The sequence below is a fragment of the Mobula birostris genome, chromosome 22 (genome assembly GCF_030028105.1).
Source record: "Mobula birostris isolate sMobBir1 chromosome 22, sMobBir1.hap1, whole genome shotgun sequence".
NCBI lineage: Eukaryota > Metazoa > Chordata > Chondrichthyes > Myliobatiformes > Myliobatidae > Mobula > Mobula birostris.
Window position 1 is genome coordinate 51,772,333 of NC_092391.1, and position 23,612 is coordinate 51,795,944.

Sequence of the window (23,612 nt, forward strand, 5' to 3'; positions counted from 1 at the left end):
GGGGTGGGGGTGGGGGTGGGGCGGTGTGAGGTGAATTGATGATGAATGGTGGGGGGTGGGGGTGGGGTGGTGTGAGGTGAATGGATGATGAACGGTGGGGGTGGGGGTGAGGGTGGGGTGGTGTGAGGTGAATGGATGATGAATGGTGGGAGTGGGGGTGGGGGTGGGGTGGTGTGTGGTGAATGGATGATGAACGGTGGGGGGTGGGGGTGGGGTGGTGTGAGGTGAATGGATGATGAATGGTGGGGGTGGGGTGGTGTGAGGTGAATGGATGATGAATGGTGGGGGTGGAGGTGGGGGGTGGGGTGGGGTGTGGTGAATGGATGATGAATGGTGGGGGTGGGGTGGGGGTGGGGTGGTGTGAGGTGAATGGATGATGAATGGTGGGGGTGGGGGTGGGGGGTGGGGTGGTGTGTGGTGAATGGATGATGAATGGTGGGGGTGGGGTGGGGGGTGGGGTGGTGTGAGGTGAATGGATGATGAATGGTGGGGGTGGGGTGGGGGGTGGGGTGGTGTGAGGTGAATGGATGATGAATGGTGGGGGTGGGGGTGGGGTGGGGTGGGGTGAATGGATGATGAACGGTGGGGGTGGGGGGGGTGAGGTGAATGGATGATGAACGGTGGGGGTGGGGGTGGGGTGGTGTGAGGTGAATGGATGATGAACGGTGGGGGTGGGGTAGGGGTGGGGTGGTGTGAGGTGAATGGATGATGAATGGTGGGGGTGGTGGTGGGGGTGGGGTGGTGTGTGGTGAATGGATGATGAATGGTGGGGGTGGGGGTGGGGGGTGGGGTGGTGTGAGGTGAATGGATGATGAATGGTGGGGGTGGGGGTTCGGGTGGGGGTGGTGTGAGGTGAATGGATGATGAACGGTGGGGGTGGGGGTGGGGGGCGGGGTGGTGTGTGGTGAATGGATGATGAATGGTGGGGGTGGGGGTTCAGGTGGGGGTGGTGTGAGGTGAATGGATGATGAACGGTGGGGGTGGGGGGGTGGGGTGGTGTGAGGTGAATGGATGATGAATGGTGGGGGTGGGGTAGGGGTGGGGTGGTGTGAGGTGAATGGATGATGAATGGTGGGGGTGGGGGGTGGGGTGGTGTGAGGTGAATGGATGATGAACGGTGGGGGTGGGGGTGGGGGGTGGGGTGGTGAATGGATGATGAATGGTGGGGGTGGGGTAGGGGGTGGGGTGGTGTGAGGTGAATGGATGATGAACGGTGGGGGTGGGGGTGGGGGGGTGGGGTGGTGTGAGGTGAATGGATGATGAACGGTGGGGGTGGGGGGTGGGGTGGTGTGAGGTGAATGGATGATGAATGGTGGGGGTGGGGGTGGGGGTGGGGTGGTGTGAGGTGAATGGATGATGAATGGTGGGGGTGGGGTAGGGGGTGGGGTGGTGTGAGGTGAATGGATGATGAATGGTGGGGGTGGTGGTGGGGGTGGGGTGGTGTGTGGTGAATGGATGATGAACGGTGGGGGTCGGGGTTGGGGGTGGGGTGGTGTGAGGTGAATGGATGATGAATGGTGGGGGTGGGGGTGGGGGGTGGGGGTGGGTTGGTGTGAGGTGAATGGATGATGAATGGTGGGGGTGGGGTGGTGTGGGGTGAATGGATGATCAACGGTGGGGGTGGGAGTTGGGGGTGGGGTGGTGTGAGGTGAATGGATGATGAATGGTGGGGGTGGGGGTGGGGGATGGGGGTGCGGTGGTGTGAGGTGAATGGATGATGAATGGTGGGGGTGGGGGTGGGGGATGGGGGTGGGGTGGTGTGAGGTGAATGGATGATGAATGGTGGGTGTGGGGTGGGGGTGGGGTGGTGTGAGGTGTATGGATGATGAATGGTGGGTGTGGGGGTGGGGGGGTGGGGTGGTGTGAGGTGAATGGATGATGAACGGTGGGGGTGGGGGTGGGGGGTGGGGTGGTGTGAGGTGAATGGATGATGAATGGTGGGGGTGGGGGTGGGGTGGTGTGAGGTGAATGGATGATGAACGCTGGGGGTGGGGGGTGGGGTGGTGTGAGGTGAATGGATGATGAATGGTGGGGGTGGGGTGGTGTGAGGGGAATGGATGATGAACGGTGGGGGTGGGGGGAGGGAGGTGGGGTGGTGTGAGGTGAATGGGTGATGAACGGTGGGGGGTGTGAGGTGAATGAAACAATGAATGAGTGTGGTGGGGGATGGAGTGGTGCAGATCAAGCATTGGACGAGCTTGTTTTCATGACTGAGAGGGAGGGAGGTCAGCAGAATGAAGGAATAGTCAAGGTGAGGAAGAATGTGGACATGGAGTTTAAGGGGTGGATTACCCAAATTTGTTGGAAGTATAGAACTAATATTATTCAAAGAGGAGGCAGCTCCAGTGACCATGTTGAATGTCGACCTCCAGTACCTTCTGTGTAGAGCAGAGGTTCCCAACCTTTCTTATGTCATGAACACCCATCATTAACCGAGGGGTCTGTGGACCCCAGATTGGGAACCCCTGGTGTAGAGTTTCAGGCTCTCCCTGAGACTGTAGGTTGGTCGGCGTACTGGTCACTGTAATTTGCTCCCTATGTAACTGGGTAGTGGGAGAATGAAGGGGTCTTAATGGGCAAGTGTAGAAGAACACGGTGAACGGAAATAAATGGGGAAATTTACTGTGACATCAGACTCATTCCACATCAGGGAAAGAACAAATCCTCAGTACCTCTTTACAGTACTGTGTCAAAATGTCATTGAACTTCCTCATCATTTGCTTGTTGACAGCTTCACGGGAGCGGATGTGTCTAAATCTCACGAGCATGTCAAAAGCTGCTTCTGCAGAGCGGAGACTCTTGAATGACTCATCAATAAAGTTCTTTGCTTCCCCTTCAATGAGCTGCAAGAAACAATATTTAAGTAATTATGTGGGAAAGAATTATTGAATAGACTAATTGAGGACCAGGCTATCCAATGTGAAGTGTGACTAACAGTGACCTGTACTGTCCAGTACAGTGGGCCTTTCACTCTCCATATATCAAATATGGATGTGTCCAAGAACAGGTGCTCCCAGTTAGCTCATGCCTAATACTTGCTTAATTTGCCCTGCCCCAAATTAATACTCTCCTGCAAGGTCAGTAGTTATTTTCAAATTTTAGGAGTTGCTTCCTAAATGTTGACCTGATGAAAGGTCAGTCACCTGGCCAGGCTGATTTCCCAGCACCAGGTCCTACATGGTCTCTCCTTTATTTGGACTATCTAAGGACTGATTTAAGAAACTATTGGATGAACATAACAAATTCTGTCCCATTGAAACCTCTAAGCGGGCCCTAGTCTATATCGGGGAAGCTGAAGTTCCCCATGACAACAACCCTATTGTTTTTTTTACACTTTTCCCTAGTTTGCCAGTAGATTCACAAGCTGTATTGTGGTCAACTGCCGATTCACAAGCTGTATTGTGGTCGACTGCCGATTCACAAGCTGTATTGTGGTCGACTGCCGATTCACAAGCTGTATTGTGGTCGACTGCAGATTTCTGCAGTAGTCGTGGACTCAGGGCCTCAAGCCGTGGTGTTGCCTACTCAGAGCCATCAGACATGGGTGTCAGAGTCGGTACATTCCAAAAGGGGGTGGTGTGTCACAGTGTCCAGGCTGCAGTCAGTGTTTGCTCAGCAGAATTCAAGCCGTATAGTGGTCAACTGCAGATTTCTACAGCATACATTGACTCAGGATCTGGACTTTTTTTTTGTGTGGCTGTATTTTACTGATATTTTATATGTGCTTGCTACCTTGTATGTGCTTTGTGCTGTGTATGCCTTTTAGTACAGTGTTCTGCACCTTGGCCCCAGAATGATGTTGTCTCAATTGGCTGTAATCATGGGAATTCGTGTATGGTTAAATGACAATTAAACTCGAATTGAATTGAAAACAACAGGAATTCTGCAGATGTTCGAATTGAATTGATATCTGTTCCTTGATGTCCCAGTGGCTACCGGGAGATCTGCAGTGTAATCCTGACAGTGATGGCACTTTTTTATTTTTGAGCTCTACTCATCTTGCCCCAAGACATCTCTAGGGAGCGGTGTCTCAGAAAGGCAGCGTCCATTAATAAGGACCTCCAGCACCCAGGGCATGCCCTTTTCTCACTGTTACCATCAGGTAGGAGGTACAGAAGCCTGAAGGCACACACTCAGCTTCTTCCCTTCTACCATCCGATTCCTGAATGGACATTAAATCTTTGGACACTGCCACACTTTTTTAAAAATATACAGTATTTCTGCTTTTGCACTTTTTTGTAATCTATTCAATATACATCATTGATTTACTTGTTTTTTTTAAATTTTTTTTTTCTCTGCTAGATTATGTATTGCATGGAACTGCTGCTGCTAAGATAAGAAATTTCACTTCACATGCCGGTGATAATAAACCTGATTCTGATTCTGACAAGTGCGACTGTGATATCGTCTATGACTAACAGAGCAACTCCCTTCCCCCCACAAACCTCTTTTACCTCTCTATCTTTTCTAAAACATCAAAACCCTGGAATACGAAGCAGGCAGTTCTATCCCTCTCTCAGCTATATCTCTATAATGGCCTGATCGGTGCTTGAAGTTCATCGCCCTTACTCTTAATATTCTCATCGCAAAAGTACGTTACTGCATAGAAAACACATAACTTTCTGCAAACTATGTTTTGTCTTTCTCATTCAATTGTTAGAATAAGAAGCAGATTTTACTACAAATATATTAGGAAACTAAATCAACTACCAATATGAGCATACCTGAACCTGGGTATAAAAATCTTCCATAATTAGTTTCCACATCTGAGCATGACGGACATTAAATATGTCAAAGGATAATTCCACGATGGGTACCACAAGATCATTAACCCTTTTTATCACATCATCAATGCGCTTTGGGTCACCAGTTACAGCTTTCAGTTCTGGTCCAAAAATGTTGTAAAATTCTTCTCGAATCTGGTGATTTTAAGAGAGAAAAATAGATTTTTCTGTTAGTTTGTGTTGTTCCAATGTTTACAATCATTAAGCAGGCAAAAAACAACAGACAAAGTTGTGCAGGAGGAATCCAAGATGGTCGGAAAATACTAGAGCAGGGACAGGTTTTGGTACAATTTTATAATACATTGGATAGGCGGTTCTGGTCATCACACAATAAACAGAGAGGGTACAGACAGCAGTCTTCAGGAATAGGAGTACTTCAGTTTTCAGAAGAGAGTTCATTTGCCTGAAGACACACACTAACAATTCAGGAATAGCTTCTTCACCTCTGCCACCAGATTTCTGAATGACATTGAACACTTGAACACTACCTCACTACTTTTTTTTCTCTTTTTGCTTTATTTATTTAATTTAACTACTATAGAGTGGCATGCAAAAGTTTGGGCACCCCTGGTCAAAATTTCTGTTACTGTGAATAGCTAAGCGAGTAAAAGATGACCTGATTTCCAAAAGGTATAAAGTTAAAGATGACACATTTCTTTAATATTTTAAGCAAATTACTTTTTTACTTCCATCTTTTACAGTTTCAAAATAACAGAAAAGGAAAAGGGCCTGAAGCAAAAGTTTGGGCACCCTGCATGGTCAGTACTTTGTAACACCCCCTTTGGCAAGTATCACAGCTTGTAAATGCTTTTTGTAGCCAGCTAAGAGTCTTTCAATTCTTGTTTGGGGGATTTTCGCCCATTCTTCCTTGCAAAAGGCTTCTAGTTCTGTGAGATTCTTGGGCCATCTTGCATGCACTGCTCTTTTGAGGTCTATCCAGATATTTGATGATGTTTAGGTTGGGAGACTGTGAGGGCCATGGCAAAACCTTCAGCTTGCGCCTCTTGAGGTAGTCCATTGTGGATTTTGAGGTGTGTTTAGGATCATTATCCTGTTGTAGAAGCCATCCTCTTTTCATCTTCGGCCTTTTTACAGACGGTGTGATGTTTGCTTCCAGAATTTGCTGGTATTTAATTGAATTCATTCTTCCCTCCACCGGTATGAAATGTTCCCCGTGCTGCTGGCTGCAACACAAGCCCAAAGCATGATCAATCCACCTTTTTTCTCCAAACATACCTTTGCTCATTGTGGCCAAAAACTTCTATTTTAACTTCATCAGTCCATAGGACTTGTTTCCAAAAAGCATCAGGCTTGTTGGGATGTTCCTTTGCAAACTTCTGATGCTGAATTTTGGCCGCAATGAGCAAAGGTATGTTTGGAGAAAAAAGGATGCAGAATTTCATGAAAAGAACAACTCTCCAACTGTTAAGCACAGGGGTGGATCGATCGGGGGTGCCCAAAATTTTGCGCGCGTGTGTATGTGTGTGTGTGTGTGTGTATACATATATATATGTGTGTGTGTATATATATATATATATATATATGATGATGATGATGACGACGTCGACTCAGACCTGAGAGGCCAGCGTCGGGCATTTTCATGCCTTACAAGGTGCAGTTCGAAAGGCTGTGTGGGGCGCCACTCCTCACACAGACATTTTGCAGTATTATTTTACCAGGCTGAGCTGCGAACTTAACATCAACCCAGCATGGATGGAGAGCGCCCACGGAGGCAGTCTGTCACTGGATCGAACTCGGGAACCTCCATTCTCCAGCCCGGCGCTGATCTCACTGTGCCACCAGCCGACCAATATTTATTTATTTATTACTGTAATTTACAGTTTTATTATTTACTTCAATGTACTGCTGCTGCATAACAGCAAATTTCACTACATACGCCAGTGATATTAAACCTGATTCTGATTTGTCTGCTGGATTAGTTTTCCCAGGAATGAACAAAGCTGAGGAGTGACATGAAGATAAAAATGAAGGATATGCTGTGCTGTATAATTCTATGACCCTGTCTCTAATCAAAACATTCATTTGATGAGTCTGAATTTTAAACCCATTATTAAAATATTTGAACATTCCCCATAGTCTGGAAGTCTGTGACCAGAAGACATAGGTTAAAAAGAAGACGTAGGAGATTAGAGGAAATATTTGATGAAGGACCTGTTTCTGTGCCGTATGACTCTCGAACCCTGTCTCGAATCAAAACACTCACTTGATAAGTCCCAATTTTATACCAACTATCAAAGTATTTAAACGATCAGCATTTATAAAAAATAAAGATACAAAACGTGAATAACATGAGATTGTTGTTGCGCAAGTATATTATTTGTCTTCTCGTTAGATTTTTTGATTTGCTGTTTATATCAGTTCATTCTAATGTAATCCTCGATGGTTAAATTCATGTGGTAGTTACACAATCAGGCCACTGGGTGAAGTACATATACAACAAATCTGTATAAGCTTTAGCTATTTTTCTTTTCTGGGAAGTTAGTGATTAGCTTAATTTTATTCTTTAAACTGTGATGCTTTAGTTTCTCATCATTTTCTAGACTCCCATTTGACCCATGTCTATTCCTTTCCTTTCCCTGTAAACCTGCTCAGTTATTCTACATTGTTGGTCTCTCACTTCTTCTGGGCTTTGCACAAATTCACCTGAATGTTTGCAGAAAACCAGATAAATGGTAAAAGTGCAGGTCAGCTAGAGAGCAGCACACCATGCACTGGCTTCTCCAAGTTTACCAATTATTTTTTATCCAAATATTGAAATCACAGCTTAAGCGAAAAGTGAGCCAAGAAGGTTGTTAGCCAACTTGCATTTACACAGCACCAGTTAAGACAGGAAGATAAGCTCTGGGGCCTCAGAGGTGCGAACCCAAGATACCACATGAAACGTGACAATAATGGGCTGGATCTTCTCCTGTCACTCAGATCCATTTACCTGGACTGATCACACAGGCCTTCAAATGGGGGACAGAGATCAGGATGTTGCCTCAAAACTAAAGCCACCAGGGTTCAATCTCAACTTCAGATGTTGTCTGTGTGCACATTGTCCCTGTAATTGTGTAGGGTTCTCTCAGTACTCCAATTTGCTCCCACATCCTGAAGACGTGCAGGTTTATTGGCTGAGTGGCCACTGTAAATTTCCATGATGTGTAGATATTTATCAACCATCAGGAGTGCTGCATACACAGAGCCCTTAGCATTGTCAGTGATCCCCCCCATCAGTACAACAACCTCTTTGACCCCCCAATCATCAGGCAAGAGGTGCCCTAGCATTATAACAAGGACTGTTAGGATGGGAAACAGCTTCTTCGCCCAGGTTGTGAGACTACTTAACTCCCTGCCACCAGCCAGGTCTCATCATGTATGAAACACCAGTAACATTATACCGTTTACTTTGTAACGTGTATCGTATATGTAGCTTATTATATGTTAATTTTTTGTGGTAATATTACTTTATGTGTTATGTATATTGCGCACCTTGGTCTGGAGGAATGTCACCTCATTTGGCAGTATACATGTGCGTGGTTGAATGACAATCAACTTGAACTTGAGATTGTAGGGGGAGATGATGGGGATGTTGAGAGAAAAGTTTATGGAAAGGCTCTGGGTGAATGTGATGCTCTGATCAGCCAGCATAAATCAATGGGCTGAAACGGCCTCTTTGGTTGTGAGGAAATGGGGGAATAAGGATATTATTGATGAAGTGGCCTTGTTCCCTAATTCATCCCTCACAGGCTTTAACAGCAGGCAGAGCCAGAGGTAGGTGGTCCTAAACCTCCTGTCAAAAGGCATCATTGAATTTATTCTGGTGCCATCATCCCGTGCACTTTAGCTCCCAGACTCCCTCAGAAAAACATCACAGAAGATTGTCAAGTCCTTTTCAAAAAATATCACTCAACACCATTAAAATTGAAAACTACTTAAAATATATATATTTTTTTAAAAACTTCCATTGCAGAAAATATTGGAAATGTTTCTTCTTTTTAAAATTAGCTCAGGTTTACCTGTAAGATGTCATGAATACTCTGACAGATGACAATCATGTAATCAGTTTTCTTAAACAGTTTCTTTCTGTCAAATTCCCAGCGTTGATCTCTTCCAGAAGCTTCAATTTTAGCACGGGTATCAAAGTAGGAATCTTTCCACAGCTGCAGGGTTTGGATGGCTTCTAAGGCATTTCTTTTTGCTTCCTCCGAGTCCCTCCTTTCAGATAAAAAAGGAGAAACAATTTTAAAACTAAGAAGTTATTTTTAGTTCTTCAAAGGAGACAAGAATACAAATCTAACATGATACTCCGCTTGGATTGAAACTGTTATATCTGCAGGGACAGCAGTAAGTTCTGAAGACGTTTCATCATTCTGAGTGAAATGTTGAGCATAGGAGCTGCGTAGGAACATGTTTCATGACCACAAGATTTTCCTGAGTACTTCAAGATATTTATGTCGTGTTTTCACTGATGTAATTTAAGTGATGCACTGGCCAATTTGTATACAACACAGCCCCTGATCATTAATGAAATAAATTATCGCAATAATATTTTCAGTGAGACACAAGAGGTTGCAGATGCTGGAACCTGGAGCAAGACACAATCTGCTGGGAAAACTCAATGGGTCAGACAGCATCTGAGGGGAAAGGAACTGTTGACTTTTCAGGTAAAATCTCTGCATCACACATAATCCTTTCAGCAGTTGTGGGTGAAACCATAAGAACTCTCTTGCCTTTATTAAGAACTCTGAGATCTACACAAGAAGGTAAGTAACCTCAATTTAAGTTCTCTTTTGAAATACCACACGTGGTATCACCATGAAATTGGTGCAAGTATCTAAAGCATGAAGCTCAGAGAATTCCAGTTCAGACTAAACAGCACAAGCACTGAACTGAGATTGAGGATGGAGACCAGAATTTCGAACACAGGGAATCAGGAGTTGTGCTGAGGCTGCAAGGGAACACGGACAAACTAATGGCAGATGGGGTATAATGTGGAAAGACAGGAGTTAATCCACTTCATTGGAAATAGCTGAAATCCTGAGTATGTTTCAAATAGTGAGAGATTGGGAAATGTTGATGTTCAAAAGAACATTCGGTATCCTTGTACACACTAGTTAAAAACAGGTCATGTTAGCCTTTATTGCAAGAGGATTAAACACAAGAAGAGAAATGTATTATTACTATTACATAGGGCTTTGTTAAACCACACATGAAGTATTGTGCATAATATTAACCTCTTTGCCTAGTGATCTTGCACCTTATTGTCTGCCTGCACCGCACTTTTGTTATAACTGCAACACTTTATTCTGCATTCTGTCATTGTTTTCCCTTGTACTGCCTCACTGCAACATGTAATGAATTGATCTGACGAACAGAATGCAAGACAAGCTTTTCACTTTATCTCAGTACATGTGACAATAATAAACCAATTCTATTTCCAAAGGAGTGTGGATATGGTACTCCAGACTATTTCCTGGATGACATGAGAAGAGACTGAGAATTCTAAACCTGTCCTTAGAACAGCCTCGGTGACTTTATGTTACTCTAATAACTTTGAATTCTCTAGGTTATTTAGAATCACCTAGGAGAGAATATAAAAGCAAGGATGTAATGTTGAGGCTTTATAAGGCACTGGTGAGGCCTCATTTGGAATATTGTGAGCAAATGGGCCAAATCTTATGGTAGCTTTAGGTTATTGGATAAGAGCTTTAAAAGGGATCAGAGGGATAATATTTTGCAGAATACCCTGCTTGAATAGGTGGTGGAGGCAGAATTTCTCACAACATTTAAAATGTTATCTGGGTGAGCACTTGAATTGGCAAGGTATAGAAGGGAATGGTCCAAGTGCTGGAAACCAGAATTGGCATGGATGGTGGGATTCTGATTCTTTGAAAGGAAACCTCATCAAAACATACAAAGTTCTCCACAGGGAGAATGGTTTCCCTCATTTGGGAGTCTAGAACCTGGGCTCACAGTCTCAAATGTTCACGTTTACATAATATTTTAGTGGCACAGTGAGGCCATTCAGCCCATTGTATGTATGCCAGTTTTCAGACTGTTCCATTTCTCTCACTCCCTGTTAACAATTCTTTTACAAACCCTAGTCAAACCCTGCCTGATTCTCCAGCCACCTACACCCAGGACAGGTTACAGCAAATATTTGGGACCCTGAGGCAAACCATGACGTGTAGGGAGAACGCACAGCTTCCATACAAACAGCACCAGAGGTCAGGATATAACTCAGGTCCCACCAGCAATTATGGCCCTGATTGCACACAATGGGTCAGCCATTTAAGATAAAATGAAAAGGAACTTCACCACTCACAGGGTTGTGGTTCTACACAACCCACAATGCAGCTCCAGCATTTGGACGCATTCACAGGTTTCTGGCTATCAGAAAAATAAAGCAGTACCTTGATTTGGGAAGAAAATGGTATCAAGGTAAAAGATCAGTCAGTCTTAATGAAGTGTGGAGCAGGCTCAAAAAGCCAAAAGGGCTACTACTATTTCTATTTAGACTATAAGACCATAAGATATAGAAGCAGAATTAGGCCATTTGGCCCATTGAGTCTGCTCCGCCATTTCATCACGACTGATCCATTTCCCTCTCAGTCCCAATCTCCTACTTTCTTCCCCATACCCCTTCATGCCCTGACTAATCAAGAATCTATCAACCTCTGCCTTAAATATACCTGATGACTTGGTCTCCACAGCCATCTATAGCAACAATATTCCACAGATTCACCACTTCCTGGCTAAAGAAATTCTACCTCATTTTTGTTCTAAAAGGATGCCCCTCTAATCTGATGCCATGTCCTCTGGCCTTAGACTTCCCCACTATAGGAAACATCCTCCCACATCCACTCTTTGAGACCTTTCAATATTCAATAGAATTCAATGAGATCCACCCTCATTCTTCTGAATTCAATTGAATAGAGGCCCAGAGCCATCAAACTCTCCTCATATGATATGCCTTTCAATTGCAGAATGATTTTCTTGAACCTGCTTTGAACCCTCTCCAACATCAGTACATTCTTTTTAGGCAAGAGGCATCACATCACATCTCTGATGTGAAGGTCAATTTCATGTTCATTACAGCTACAGAATCATAGATTCTTTTCAATCTAACTGCTCACTTGTTAATAAAGGAGAGTCAGTTATACAACTTAATGAAATGTGGAGCAGGCCCAAAAGGCCACGAGGACTACAGCTGTTTCTATTTGTGATGTGTGGGTCAATGTCATGTTCATATATCTATATATTGTATCTACATCCTTCTTAATGTAACATGCTCATTGGTTAATAGAAGAGATTCAGCTGATACACAACTATCCTTCTTTGATAGCAAGTAGGACAAAGGCACCACATGAATGCAGTTTTCTACTATTATGTAAAAGCATCTCTAAAAGGTGCAAACACCCACCTCCAAAAACAACTAGCATTTCAAAGATTCAAAGGTTAAGTTTAATATCAGAGAAATGTATATAGCATACATCATAAAATGCTTCTTCTTCGCAAACATCCACGAAAACAGAGAATACCCCAAAGAATGAACGACAGTTAAACGTGAGAACCCCAAAGTCCCCCCCCAGCTCCCCCCTCCCACGCGTAAGTGGCAGCAAGCAACAATTCCCCTCCCGCCACCAGCAAAATAAAACGTGCTTCGGTACCATCACCAAGCCCAAGCGTGTGCTAAGCAATAGCAAAGACACAGACCAAAGCTACCCCAAAAGCTTCACATTTCATCCAAAATTCCACAAATCACAGATTCTCTCTCTCCCTGGCAAGGGAGAGGGAGGTGTCCCCCATTTTCACAGCGGGCGGGAGACATAACAACAACCCGCTGGTTTACGATCTCTTCGCATTTAAATAGCACCTTTAAAGTTGCAGAAGCATCTCAAAATTTTTTCCACAAGTGCATTATTAGCAAAAAATTGATGCCAAACCACAAAGTGTGGCATGGTAGCATAGTTGCTGCCTGTAAAAAGTTTGTACGTTTTCCCCATGACCATATGGGTTTCATCTGGGTCCTGCGGTTTCCTCCCACAGCCTAAAGACATACCAGTTAGGAGATCAGTTGGTCATTGTAAATTGTTCTGTGATTAGACTAGGGTTAAAATTGGGGAACTGCTGGGCAGGGTGGTTCGAAGGGCTGGAAGAACCAATTTCGTGCTGTATTTCAACAAATAAAATAAAAAATAAGTGCGAGGACAGATGATCAAAACCTTGGACAAAAGAGATGGAAAAGGAAAGGAAATTAAGTGGCAAGGTAGAAAGTTTTAGGGAAGGAGATGCAAACTTTGGGTACCACTGTCATGATCAGCAACAGCAGATCAATTAAGTCCAGGGAAAATCAAGAGGCCAGAACTGGAGAGCACAGAGGTCTTTAAGTGGAGTGAAAGGAGTAGTGGTGAAAAAAGTGAAAGAGTTTTAAACCATAATGAGTGTAGTAGAGCTGGTGATTACTGTGATTTGAAGCAGTGAAACCGTGCAGGAATTGGTACTGATAAAAGGACAGTTTAATAATGTGGCATTGCTTAAAGAGTGTCCGGAGTTGGTTAGTGCTTGGTTCTCTTTCCTTTTAGAGGACAGAATGAAGAATTCCAATTAGGAACAAGCAGGAATCATCGATTCAGCAGGGGAAAAAGCATGACTGTTAGTTTCAGCAGCACGAGCTGAGACAGGGGCACAGTCAGGCATCTATTCAATAAGTATGAATAGGTGTTTCTACAAATAAGTCATCATCATCATTATATGCCATGTCGTATCATGTAGGTGATCAAGGTCTTTCCATGACCGTGACCGTTCTTGGCAGATTTTTCTACAGAAGTAGTTTAACATCGCCTTCTTCTGGGCAGTGTCTTCACAAGATGGATGATCCCAGCCATTGTCAATACTCTTCAGAGTAACCCTAACCCTAACCATGGCTTGTGATATGCACCAGCTGCTCATATGACCATCCCCCACCTGTTCTTGTGGCTTCGGGGGGGGGGGGGTGCTAAGCAGGTGCTACACCTTCCCCAAGAGTGACCTGACCTGCACGCTAGCAGAGGGAATGAATGCCTTACACCTCCTTGATAGAGACGCATCTCCACCCCACCACCTGACAAATAAGTAGGAAGTTCAAAATCAACTGATAGCACATACTTAAATATGTTCCGTACGTTGATAACTTTGCAAACTCTCTCTGAAATCTCCCATGCAATCCTCTCCATAAGGGGCACCATTCGTTCATCTTTGTTGTAATGGCGAGAAATAATCCAAACCATCCTTAAGGCATTCATCATGGAAGGGATTGTATCCAAGACAACTTGAAATCTTGTTCCTTGTGAAAGATTCTAATACACAGGGATACATGTTAAAAGTCTTCATTTTGTAAACAAGAAAATAAAACTGAACATTACTCGCTGAATATGGCACATGACTTTTTTTATTTACTGAGGTACAGCATGGAATAGGCCTTCTAGCCCTTCGAACCTCACCCCCAACAACCCCGATTTAATCAAGGCCTAATCATGGGACAATTTACAACGACCAATTAACCTACCAACCATTACATCTTTGGACTGTGGGAAACAACCAGAGCACCCAGAGAAAACCCACACAGTCACGGGGAGAACATACGAACTCCTTTCAGACAGTGGTGAGAATTGAATCTGGGTCCGCTATACTGGAAAGCACTGTGCTAACCACTTCACTACCATGCCGCTCCAGGGAGGATGCTAAAATTGAAAACAGATGAAAGAAATAGAAACAGTAGCAAAGACAATTTGGGTCAGCGGACCTGTTTCTATGCTGCATGACTCCAATAAAGAATGAAAAGAATCTTTGGGCATTCCAGAAATATAACACCTTTTGCAAGAAGTTCCCATGCACCTCATTTTTAAATGACTACCTCCTAATATTGTAACTGTGTCCTCTTGTTCAAGATTTTCCCACTAGTGGAAACAACTCAATATCTTCCTTGCAATGCCCCAAGGATCTTCTATGTTTTGATAAGAATGTAAGATATAGGAGGAGAATTAGGCCATTTGGCCCATCGAGCCTGCACCACCATTTCATCATGGCTGATCCAATTTTCCTCTCAGTCCCAATTTCTTGCCTTCTCCCTGTATCCCTTCATACCCTGACCAATCAAGAATCTATCAATCACTGCCTTAAACATACATATAGACTTGGACTCCACAGCTGCCTGTGGCAAAGAATTCCACAGATTCACCACTTTCTGGCTAAAGAAATTTCTCCTCATCTCTGTTGTAAAAGGATGCCTCTCTATTCTGAAGCTGTATCCTTTGGTCCTAGATTCTTCCACCAGAAGAAACATCCTCTCCACATCCACACTATCATGGCCTTTCACCATTCGATAAGTTTCAATGAGGCCACCCCTCATTCTTCTGAATTCCAGTGAATACTGGACCAGAGCCATCAAACACTCTTCATATGACATACCATTCAATCCTGGAATCATTTTCGTGAACCTCCTTTGAACCCTCACCAGTTTCAGCACATCCTTTCTAAGATAAGGGACCCAAAGCTGCTCACACAAGTAAGGCCTCACTAGTGCTTTATAAAGTATCAACATTATACCCTTGCTTTTATGTTCTAGTTCTCTTGAAATGAATGCTAATATTACATTTACCTTCCTCACCACAGACTCAATCTGCAAATTAGCCTTTCGGGAATCCTGCACAAGGACTCCCAAGTCCCCTTGCGTCTCAGTTTTTTGTATTTTCCCTCCATTTAGAAAATAGTCAATCCTTTCATTTTTCTAACAAAGTGCATGATCATATACTTCCCGACGCTGTATTGCATCTGCCATTTCTTTGCCTATTCTCCTAATCTAAATCCTTCTGTAGCCTCTCTACTTCCTCAAAACTACCTGCTCCTCCACCTGTCTTCAAATTGTCTGCAAACTTTGCAACAAAACCATCAATTCCACCATCCAAATCATGAACATATAACATGAAAAGAATCAGTCCCAACATAGACTGCTGTGGAACACAACTAGTCACTAGCAGCCAGCCAGAAAAGGCTCTCTTTATTCCCACTCTTTGCCTCCTGCCAATCAGCCACTGTTTTATCCATGCTAGAATCTTTCCTGTAATACCATGGGCTCGTAGCTTGTTAAGCAACCTCATATATGCCACTTTGTCAAAGGTCTTCTGAAAATCCAAGTACAAAACATCAACTGATTCTCTTTTGTCTATCCTGCTTGTTATTTCTTCAAAGAATTCCAACAGATCTGTAGGGCAAGATTTTCCCTTGAGAAAACCAAGCTGACTACAGCCTATTTTATCATGTGCATCCAAGTACCCCAAAAACACATCCTTAACAATCAACTCCAACTCTTCCCAACCACTGAGGTCAGACTAACTGGCCTATACTTTCCTTTCTTCTGCTTCTCTCCCCTCTTGAAGAGTGGAGTAACATTTGAAATTTTCCAGTCTTCCAGAACCATTCCAGAATCTAGTGATTCTTGAAAGATCATTACTAATGTCTCCACAATCTCTTCAACCACCTCTTTCAGAACACTGGGGTGTACAACATCTGGTCCAGGTGACTTATCTACCTTCAGACCTTTCAATTTCCCAAGAACCTTCTCTCTAGTTAAAGTAACTTCACACACTTCATGACCCCTGACACTCTCGAACTTCCAGCATCCTGTTAGTGTCTTCCACAGTGAAGATTGATGCAAAATACTTATACAGTTCATCCGCCATTTCCTTGTTCCCCATTACTACCTCTTCAGCATCATTTTCCAGCGGTCCGATATCCAATCCCACCTCGCTCTTACACTTGATGTATCTGAAGAAACTTTGGTTATCCTCTTAAATGTTACTGGCTAGCTTACTTTTGTATTTCATCTTTACCTTTTTAATGACTTTTTTTAGTTGCCTTCTGTTGGTTCTTCACAATCCTCTAACTTCCCACTAAATTTTGCTCTGTTATAAGCCCTCCCTTTGGCTTTTATGTTGACATTGACTTCTCTCGTTAGCCACAATTGTGTCATCTTTCCTTTAGAATACTTCTTCCTCTTTGCGATGTCTATATATGCTGTGCCTTCTGAATTGCTTCCCAAAATTCCAGCTTTTGCTGTTCTACCATCATCCTTGCCCATATTCTTTTCCAATCAATTCTGGCCAACTCCTCTCCCATGCCTCTGTATTTCCTTTTACTCCACTGTAATACTGATACATCACACTACTGGTCAGGTCACTCGTCTGAGTGCTGCTGGTACCATGTAACCCAGTACTACTTGTTGCATGATCAGGTGGTCGGCGACTAAACCGCTCCCCCACCAGGCTTGCCTGGTGAGGGGGGTGGCTAGACAGCCTGCAGGACGAAAAACAACACCTGTCAAAGGGCGGATGAACCCTCTCGTAGGGTCAATGGCCATATAGCAAACATGCCGTGAAGCGCGGAAAGGGCATCCCTTGCATCGAAGCTTGGTCTGGCCATTCACTGCAACAGAACATCCCCCAGCTGTCTTGGACCCCACCATTCCACTGGATCAGGGAGGGGATGTCAAGAGGGTGGGTCCGGACCTATGCAACTCCCTACTCACCTAAAATCCATTCATGCACACGCTGTTCCTTTCTGAAGAGTGGGGTGTCCCACCCCACTAACTGACTGAAAGGAACCATCATCATCTTATGGAATTGAGAACGAGGGAGGGAGAGAGAGAGAGAGATGGGGAGGGAGGGAGGGGGAGAGAGAGAGGGGAGAGGGAGGGAGGGGGAGAGAAAGGGAGACTGAGACTGAGACTGACTGATACATCCAATTTTAGCTTCACCTTCTCAAATTTCAGGGTGAGTTTGCTCATATTACCATCACTTGCCCCTAAAGGCTCTTTTACCTTAAGCTCACTGATCAAATCCAGTTCATTGCACAACACCCAATCCAGAATAGTTGATCCCTTGATGGGCTCGACCATGAGCTGCTCTAAAAAGCCATCCCATAGGCACTCTGGAAATTCCTTCTCCTGGAATCCAGCACCAATCTGTGATTTTCCCAATCTACCTGGATATTGAAGCCCCCATGACTATTGTAACATCGCTATTTTGACATGCATTTTCTATCTCCTTAATAACATCATACTTCATTTTTCTAAAGTCCAAAGAAATAAATCTATATTCTTTGGAGATGGGCAAAATATAGAGCATTGATTTGTTAGATGCTAGATAAATGGAAGTTCTAGCGTCACCATTTGTTGTCCAAATACATGCAATTATAAAGGCCATTCTTTCCTTTATTAAATGGTGAATATTGGCCTGAATGACCGAATTCTTCTCCTGTCTTATGGCCTTAACACCTAACAAATCAATATTGTGCCACAGTGGCATTCAGATCTTTGTGTGGATGGAGCTATTTATTCAAGTGTTTTGCCTCTACCATTGTCCATGACTGGTTTCATGAGTCAGTGATGAAGGACAGAGTTCTGACGTACAAATATTAAAATATTGGTTAGGTCATATTTGGAATACTGTGCACATTTATGGTCAATGCTTTACAGGAGAGGGCTTTAGAGATTCACCAGAATATTGCCTAAATTAGAGAATATTAGCTAAGAGGAGAAGTTGTATAAGTTTGGACAACATCATGGACCAAGGGCCCAGTCCTGTGCTGCACTGTTCTATGTTCTAAGTGGAGAGCTAGAGTCAGTTCAGCTCAACAAATGCCAAAACTGTCCAAACAACTGTTGCAGATTCTTGATGAACAAGGAGACCAAGTGAAGTTTTACCATTGGTCCTGCAGAAGAGTCTTGCACATGTGTTCTCACAGGAAGAAATACTTCTGTTCTTTATTTATCGTGAGTCTTTGGTACAGTCATTTTTACAGCTTTATTATCAACTGAGTCATGTGTCTACTTGATGTACAAAAACCTTATTTTCCCTTTACCTTAAAATGCCGTTCCAGTGTTGAAAGGAACCTGACATTGTCTGCAGCTTCCACATGGTACTTGGTGAGATCAGCAATGATTAAATTGAAGTTCTGGATTAAACTCTGGTCAGATTTGCCTACAAAGTTGACAATCCGCTTCACCACAGGCAGTTTGAGCTGTTCACTTAGAGCACTGAGAGTAGCATTACGTTCGCGCCAGAAATCTATTTCAGCCAGCGGACCGTTGCCCTAAGGAAGTGTTTAGATAAAACAGCATTTTTTTTCCACTTTATCTTCACAAGATAATATCAGAACTTGCACTTCTCACAGAGTAAAAGTAATCAAACCACTGAAGATAGAACCATATGGCAGCATGGGTAATTTACAAAATTATCTGTCTTTAACATTACCAAGCTAAAGGTCTTTATAATCATCAATCATTACTTGTTACTGCATTTAATGATTAGAAAATGTTGCTTACGCCACAAAGGAATTCTTGTAACTATATAGTGACAGAGGAGAGTACATGGCCAACATTGAGGGTAGGGAATGTAATGCTTCACAGTGGGGGTGCTGAAGAAGTTAACATCAACAGCAGAGAGTACAAATACAGTGCAGGAAGTATTGGTAGTAATACTGTATGTTAACACAGACTGTGGTTAAAACATGAGAGCAGAAGTCGACCATTTGTCGTTTCCCCCCCCCCCCACCCATGTCTGAAGCCAATCCAGCAAAATTTTGCTGCATTCCCTCTACTTCCTTTCTTTGGTTAGTTGACCAAAACTACACAAGATATTTGTGGTGTTCTCTTACCTAGGCCCTATACATTTGCAAATAAGGCTTCTTTATTTCCATAATCGTCTGTCCTCTTAATCATCTGCTGTAACTACACATTGGCTTTCACAGGACAGTACAAGAGAGGAACAGGCCCTTCAGCCCACAATGTCAATGCCATCCAACATGCCAATTAAAGTAAACCAATCTCTCTGCACATGGTCCCTGGTCTTACCAAAGTTGCACAACTGCAACATAATGTCCCAGCTCCTGTACTCAGTGCTCTAACTGATGAAGGCTAGCATGCCAAGCGTCTTTTTGTCATCCTGTCTACAGTGAAACCACTTTCAGTGAACTATGTACTTATACTCCTAGGTCCCTCTGTTCCATAACACTCCCCAGGATCCAACCATTCACTGGAAAGTTCTACTCTGGTTTGACTTCCCAAACTACAATACTTCACATTTATCTGAATTGAAAGCCATTTGCCAGTCCTCGAATGATTAAGATCTCCAGGTAATCTTTCTTCATTGTTTACAATACCACTAATTTGAGTTTCATCCACAAATAATTCAATGTATTTACTTATTGAGATGCAGCACAGAACACGTCTTTCCGTCCCTTCGCGCTGCACCACCAGCAACTCCCAATTTAACCCTAGCCTAATCACAGGACAACTTACAATGACCAATTAACTTACCAACCAGTACATCTTTGCACTGTGCAAGGAAACCAGAGCACCAGGAGGAAACCCATGCCATCTTGGGGAGAATATATAAACTCCTTACAGGCAGTGACAGGAATTGAACCTGGGTCACTGGTACTATAAAGTGTTATGCTAACCACTACCCTACTGTGTTTATATAAGTAATGATTGATGAAGGTTCCAACACCAACCCTTGAAGCACAGCACTCAGCACATATAAACCTGAGTCTGAGAAACAACCTTCAAGCATCCCTCTCAGCTTCTTACCATTGAGCCAATTATGAATCCAACTAGCTAGCTCTTCCTGAATCCCACATGATCTATATTTCCAAACTGCCAGGATAAAGTCAAAAGCCTTGCTGTAGTCCACTGTGCTACCGTCCTCTATCTTTTGGTTACCCTCTTTGAAAAATTCTTACAAGATTTGTCAGATATGATTTCCCATGCACAAATCCATCTGACTACCCCGACTAGACTTCACCTATCCAAATGTTGATCGATCCTGTCCCTCAGGATCCTCACCAGTAACTTACCCACTACTGATGTCAGAGAGAGGGACAAAGAAAACAGACTAAAAAGAGATGACATGATACCAAATAAACATGAGTATCTCTGGAAAAGAATTGTACCAAAAGGTGAGATTTGTGATCAGAGAATATTAATAACACCACTGTTGGAATCTACAGAACAGACTGATGACAAGGGATGTCTAGCAATAGAACCAGACAGTGTTATAAAAAGAGTTTTATGATTTCAGAAGTGTTCATTTAAAACCTTCCAGCAATATTAAGATGAACTTGGATGGTAACTGAAGGTACCTGGGGTGTCCTTGTCAGCTGCTCTTCAAGAGCTGTAGTGATTTGCACCTGCCAGTTCATGATACTCTGTTCTAGCATTTCCCTTATAATTGGATCAAAAGCAAATTGGTCCAAATCTGCATCAAGGTCAATTGGAGGCATCTCAAGTTTGATTTCACCTGGCGAAAAGAAAAGGTAAACATTTCAAAAGCAAACTCTGGAGATGCTGGAAATACTGTGCAGGTCAGGCAGCATCTATGGAGGGAGAAATTGGGTCAGTACTAATGAAGGAGACATATTTGCTTGGTTGGCATAAGATCTAGGTTTGTACCACAAATACAAATTCTACTCAAAATAGAAAAGGCATCAGTATCTCTCTGCTCAGTGCTTTATTATAACCTAAACTCTTAGTTCAGGGGCAAACTGATGGGCTATGGGAAGCATTTATTACATTAACCACAACTAATTTGCGATATATCGGCAGGTTGAGTGGTGTCACAACATCGATCTCGCATTCAACATCAGCAAGAATAAGAAAATGATTGTGGACTTCAGGAAGAAGAGGTTGGGAGAACATACACTCATGGGTCAGCAATGGACAGGGTTAACTGGTTTAAGTTCCTGGATGTATATATCTCAGAGGATCTGTCCTTGGCCCAACATATTGACTCAATCACAAAGAAGCAAACCAGTGACTCTACTTTGTTAGGAGTTTGAGATCTGGTATGTCACCAAAAAAACCCTTCAAATTTCTACAGATGTACAGTGGAGAGCATTTGATTCATTGTATCACAGCTCGGTTATGAATAATCCAAGGCACAGGATTGCAAGGAGCTGTAGAGGGTTGTAAACTCAGCCAGTTCCATCACAGGCACAACCCTCTCTACCCTCAAGTCATCTTCAAGAGGCGATGACTCAGGAAGGTAGCATTCATCGTTAAGGAGCAATTCCAACTGGGATATGCCCTCTTCTCATTACTATTGTCTGGGAGGAGTTACAGGAACCTGAAGATAGAAACTGAATGATTCAATAATATATTGTAATTTATAGTATACTTTACTGTATGTATTCCACTGTATTGCTGCCACAAAACAACAAATTTCATGACACATGAGATATGTCAGTGATAATAAACCTGATTCTGATTTCGTTGCAAGTGAAAGGTTATCACAAGCCCTCAGTAACTCAGTTAAAAGCCATGGAGAGAAATTCAGCTCTGATCTCAGTGCTAAACACCACATTTTGTGCACCCTCCCTTTATTCCCCACACTAACTCAAAAGAACACCAACCAACACCAACACCTCAGGCTCTTAGTTCTCAATTGATCCTGTAGTTGCCTGGTGAAAGTACCCCAAACTTCCCCCATCCCTTGTTTGAAGAAGTGCTTCCTGATTTGACTCTTCCATGTCTTCCTTTAGGTAATTTGTCTCCTTTATGCCTGTGTCAGACCTGACCAATGTCACTTGTCATCTCTACACTAACAGTCCTGGTGTAGAGTCTTAATGAAATATCAATGATCTCCCTGTGCTCCCACTGTTAAGGGCTGCAAGGAAAAGCTAACAGTGGTAGTAAAGCTAATGGAGGGAATTAGGAGACAGGTTCTACCAGCATGGGAAATGATTAGGGATAGTCAGCATGGCACGTGAATGAGAAACTGTATCTCACAAATCCTACTGTTTTTTTTAAGGAATGACCAAGAGGATTGATAAAGGAAAGGTGGCTGACAAAGTCCCACATAGAAGGCTGATCCTGATTAGATTACTTGTGATTCAGGAATCTGAAAACAGCCCCACCACCCTTTGACTCCTTCCTGCCAAACGGATACAAAATTGGCTTAGTGGAAGGAGTCAGAGCTGTTTTCAGATTGAAGGACAGAAATATGCAGTATGTCACGGAAACTGATTGATTGCATATGCCCACTGTTGTTTATCATATACATTAATGATCTGGATGAGAATGTAGCTGGCGGAGTTAGTAGACAAAATCAGCGGTATGATAGACTGTGAAGAAAGTTATCTAACTTTGCAGCAGGAATTAGATCAATTGGGGAAGTGGCCAAAGGAATGGCAGAGAGAATTCAGACAAGTGTGAAGTGTTGTATTTTGGGAAGTTAAACCAGGGCAAGGACTTACACAGTAAACAATAGGGCCCGTGGAGACTACAGAACAGAGGGATTTAGTGCATCGACAAATACAAATATATAGTTCTCTGAAAGTAGAATACAGGTAGACAAGATGTTGAAGAACGGGGGTTGGCACAGTTCCATTCAGCAATCAGAATATTGAATTTATGGGATAGGATGTCATGTTAAAGTTCAAAGTAATTTTTTTTTGGTGTGTGCCTGCGTGCGTGTGAGTCTGTGCGTCCGCGTATGCGCGCGTGCGCGTGTGTGTCTGCGTGCCCGTGATGATGGATTTTTTCATGGCTTTTTCCAAGGCGCGGAGTGAGACAGAGAGACTGTGTGGCACGCCACTCCTCACACAGACATTTTCGCAGTATTTTCCCTTTGTTTTATGAGGTCGAGTTGCGCTCTCGACACTCAACCCGGCACGGATGGAAAGCGTGCTCGGGGGCGGACCCAACTGGTTTTGAACCCGGGAACCTCCGCTCCCGGGTCTGGAACTGATGTCATTGCGCCACCAGCCGGCCCCAAAGTAAATTTATCA

The 23,612-nt window shown here is 43.4% G+C and overlaps 1 protein-coding gene across 2 annotated transcripts in view; it reads right to left on the reverse strand.

Annotated features, from left to right (window-relative positions):
- dnah10 (dynein axonemal heavy chain 10) overlaps positions 1 to 23,612 on the reverse strand; it is a 283,837-nt gene that overhangs the window by 229,565 nt on the left and 30,660 nt on the right. For both annotated transcript variants that reach the window (XM_072240729.1, XM_072240730.1), the window contains 6 exons: positions 20,967 to 21,124; positions 18,687 to 18,917; positions 13,935 to 14,125; positions 8,804 to 9,002; positions 4,725 to 4,919; positions 2,673 to 2,843 (listed from right to left, as the gene is read on the reverse strand). In XM_072240729.1, coding sequence (XP_072096830.1) covers positions 2,673 to 2,843; positions 4,725 to 4,919; positions 8,804 to 9,002; positions 13,935 to 14,125; positions 18,687 to 18,917; positions 20,967 to 21,124 — 1,145 coding nt within the window. The remainder of the gene's footprint in view (positions 1 to 2,672; positions 2,844 to 4,724; positions 4,920 to 8,803; positions 9,003 to 13,934; positions 14,126 to 18,686; positions 18,918 to 20,966; positions 21,125 to 23,612) is intronic.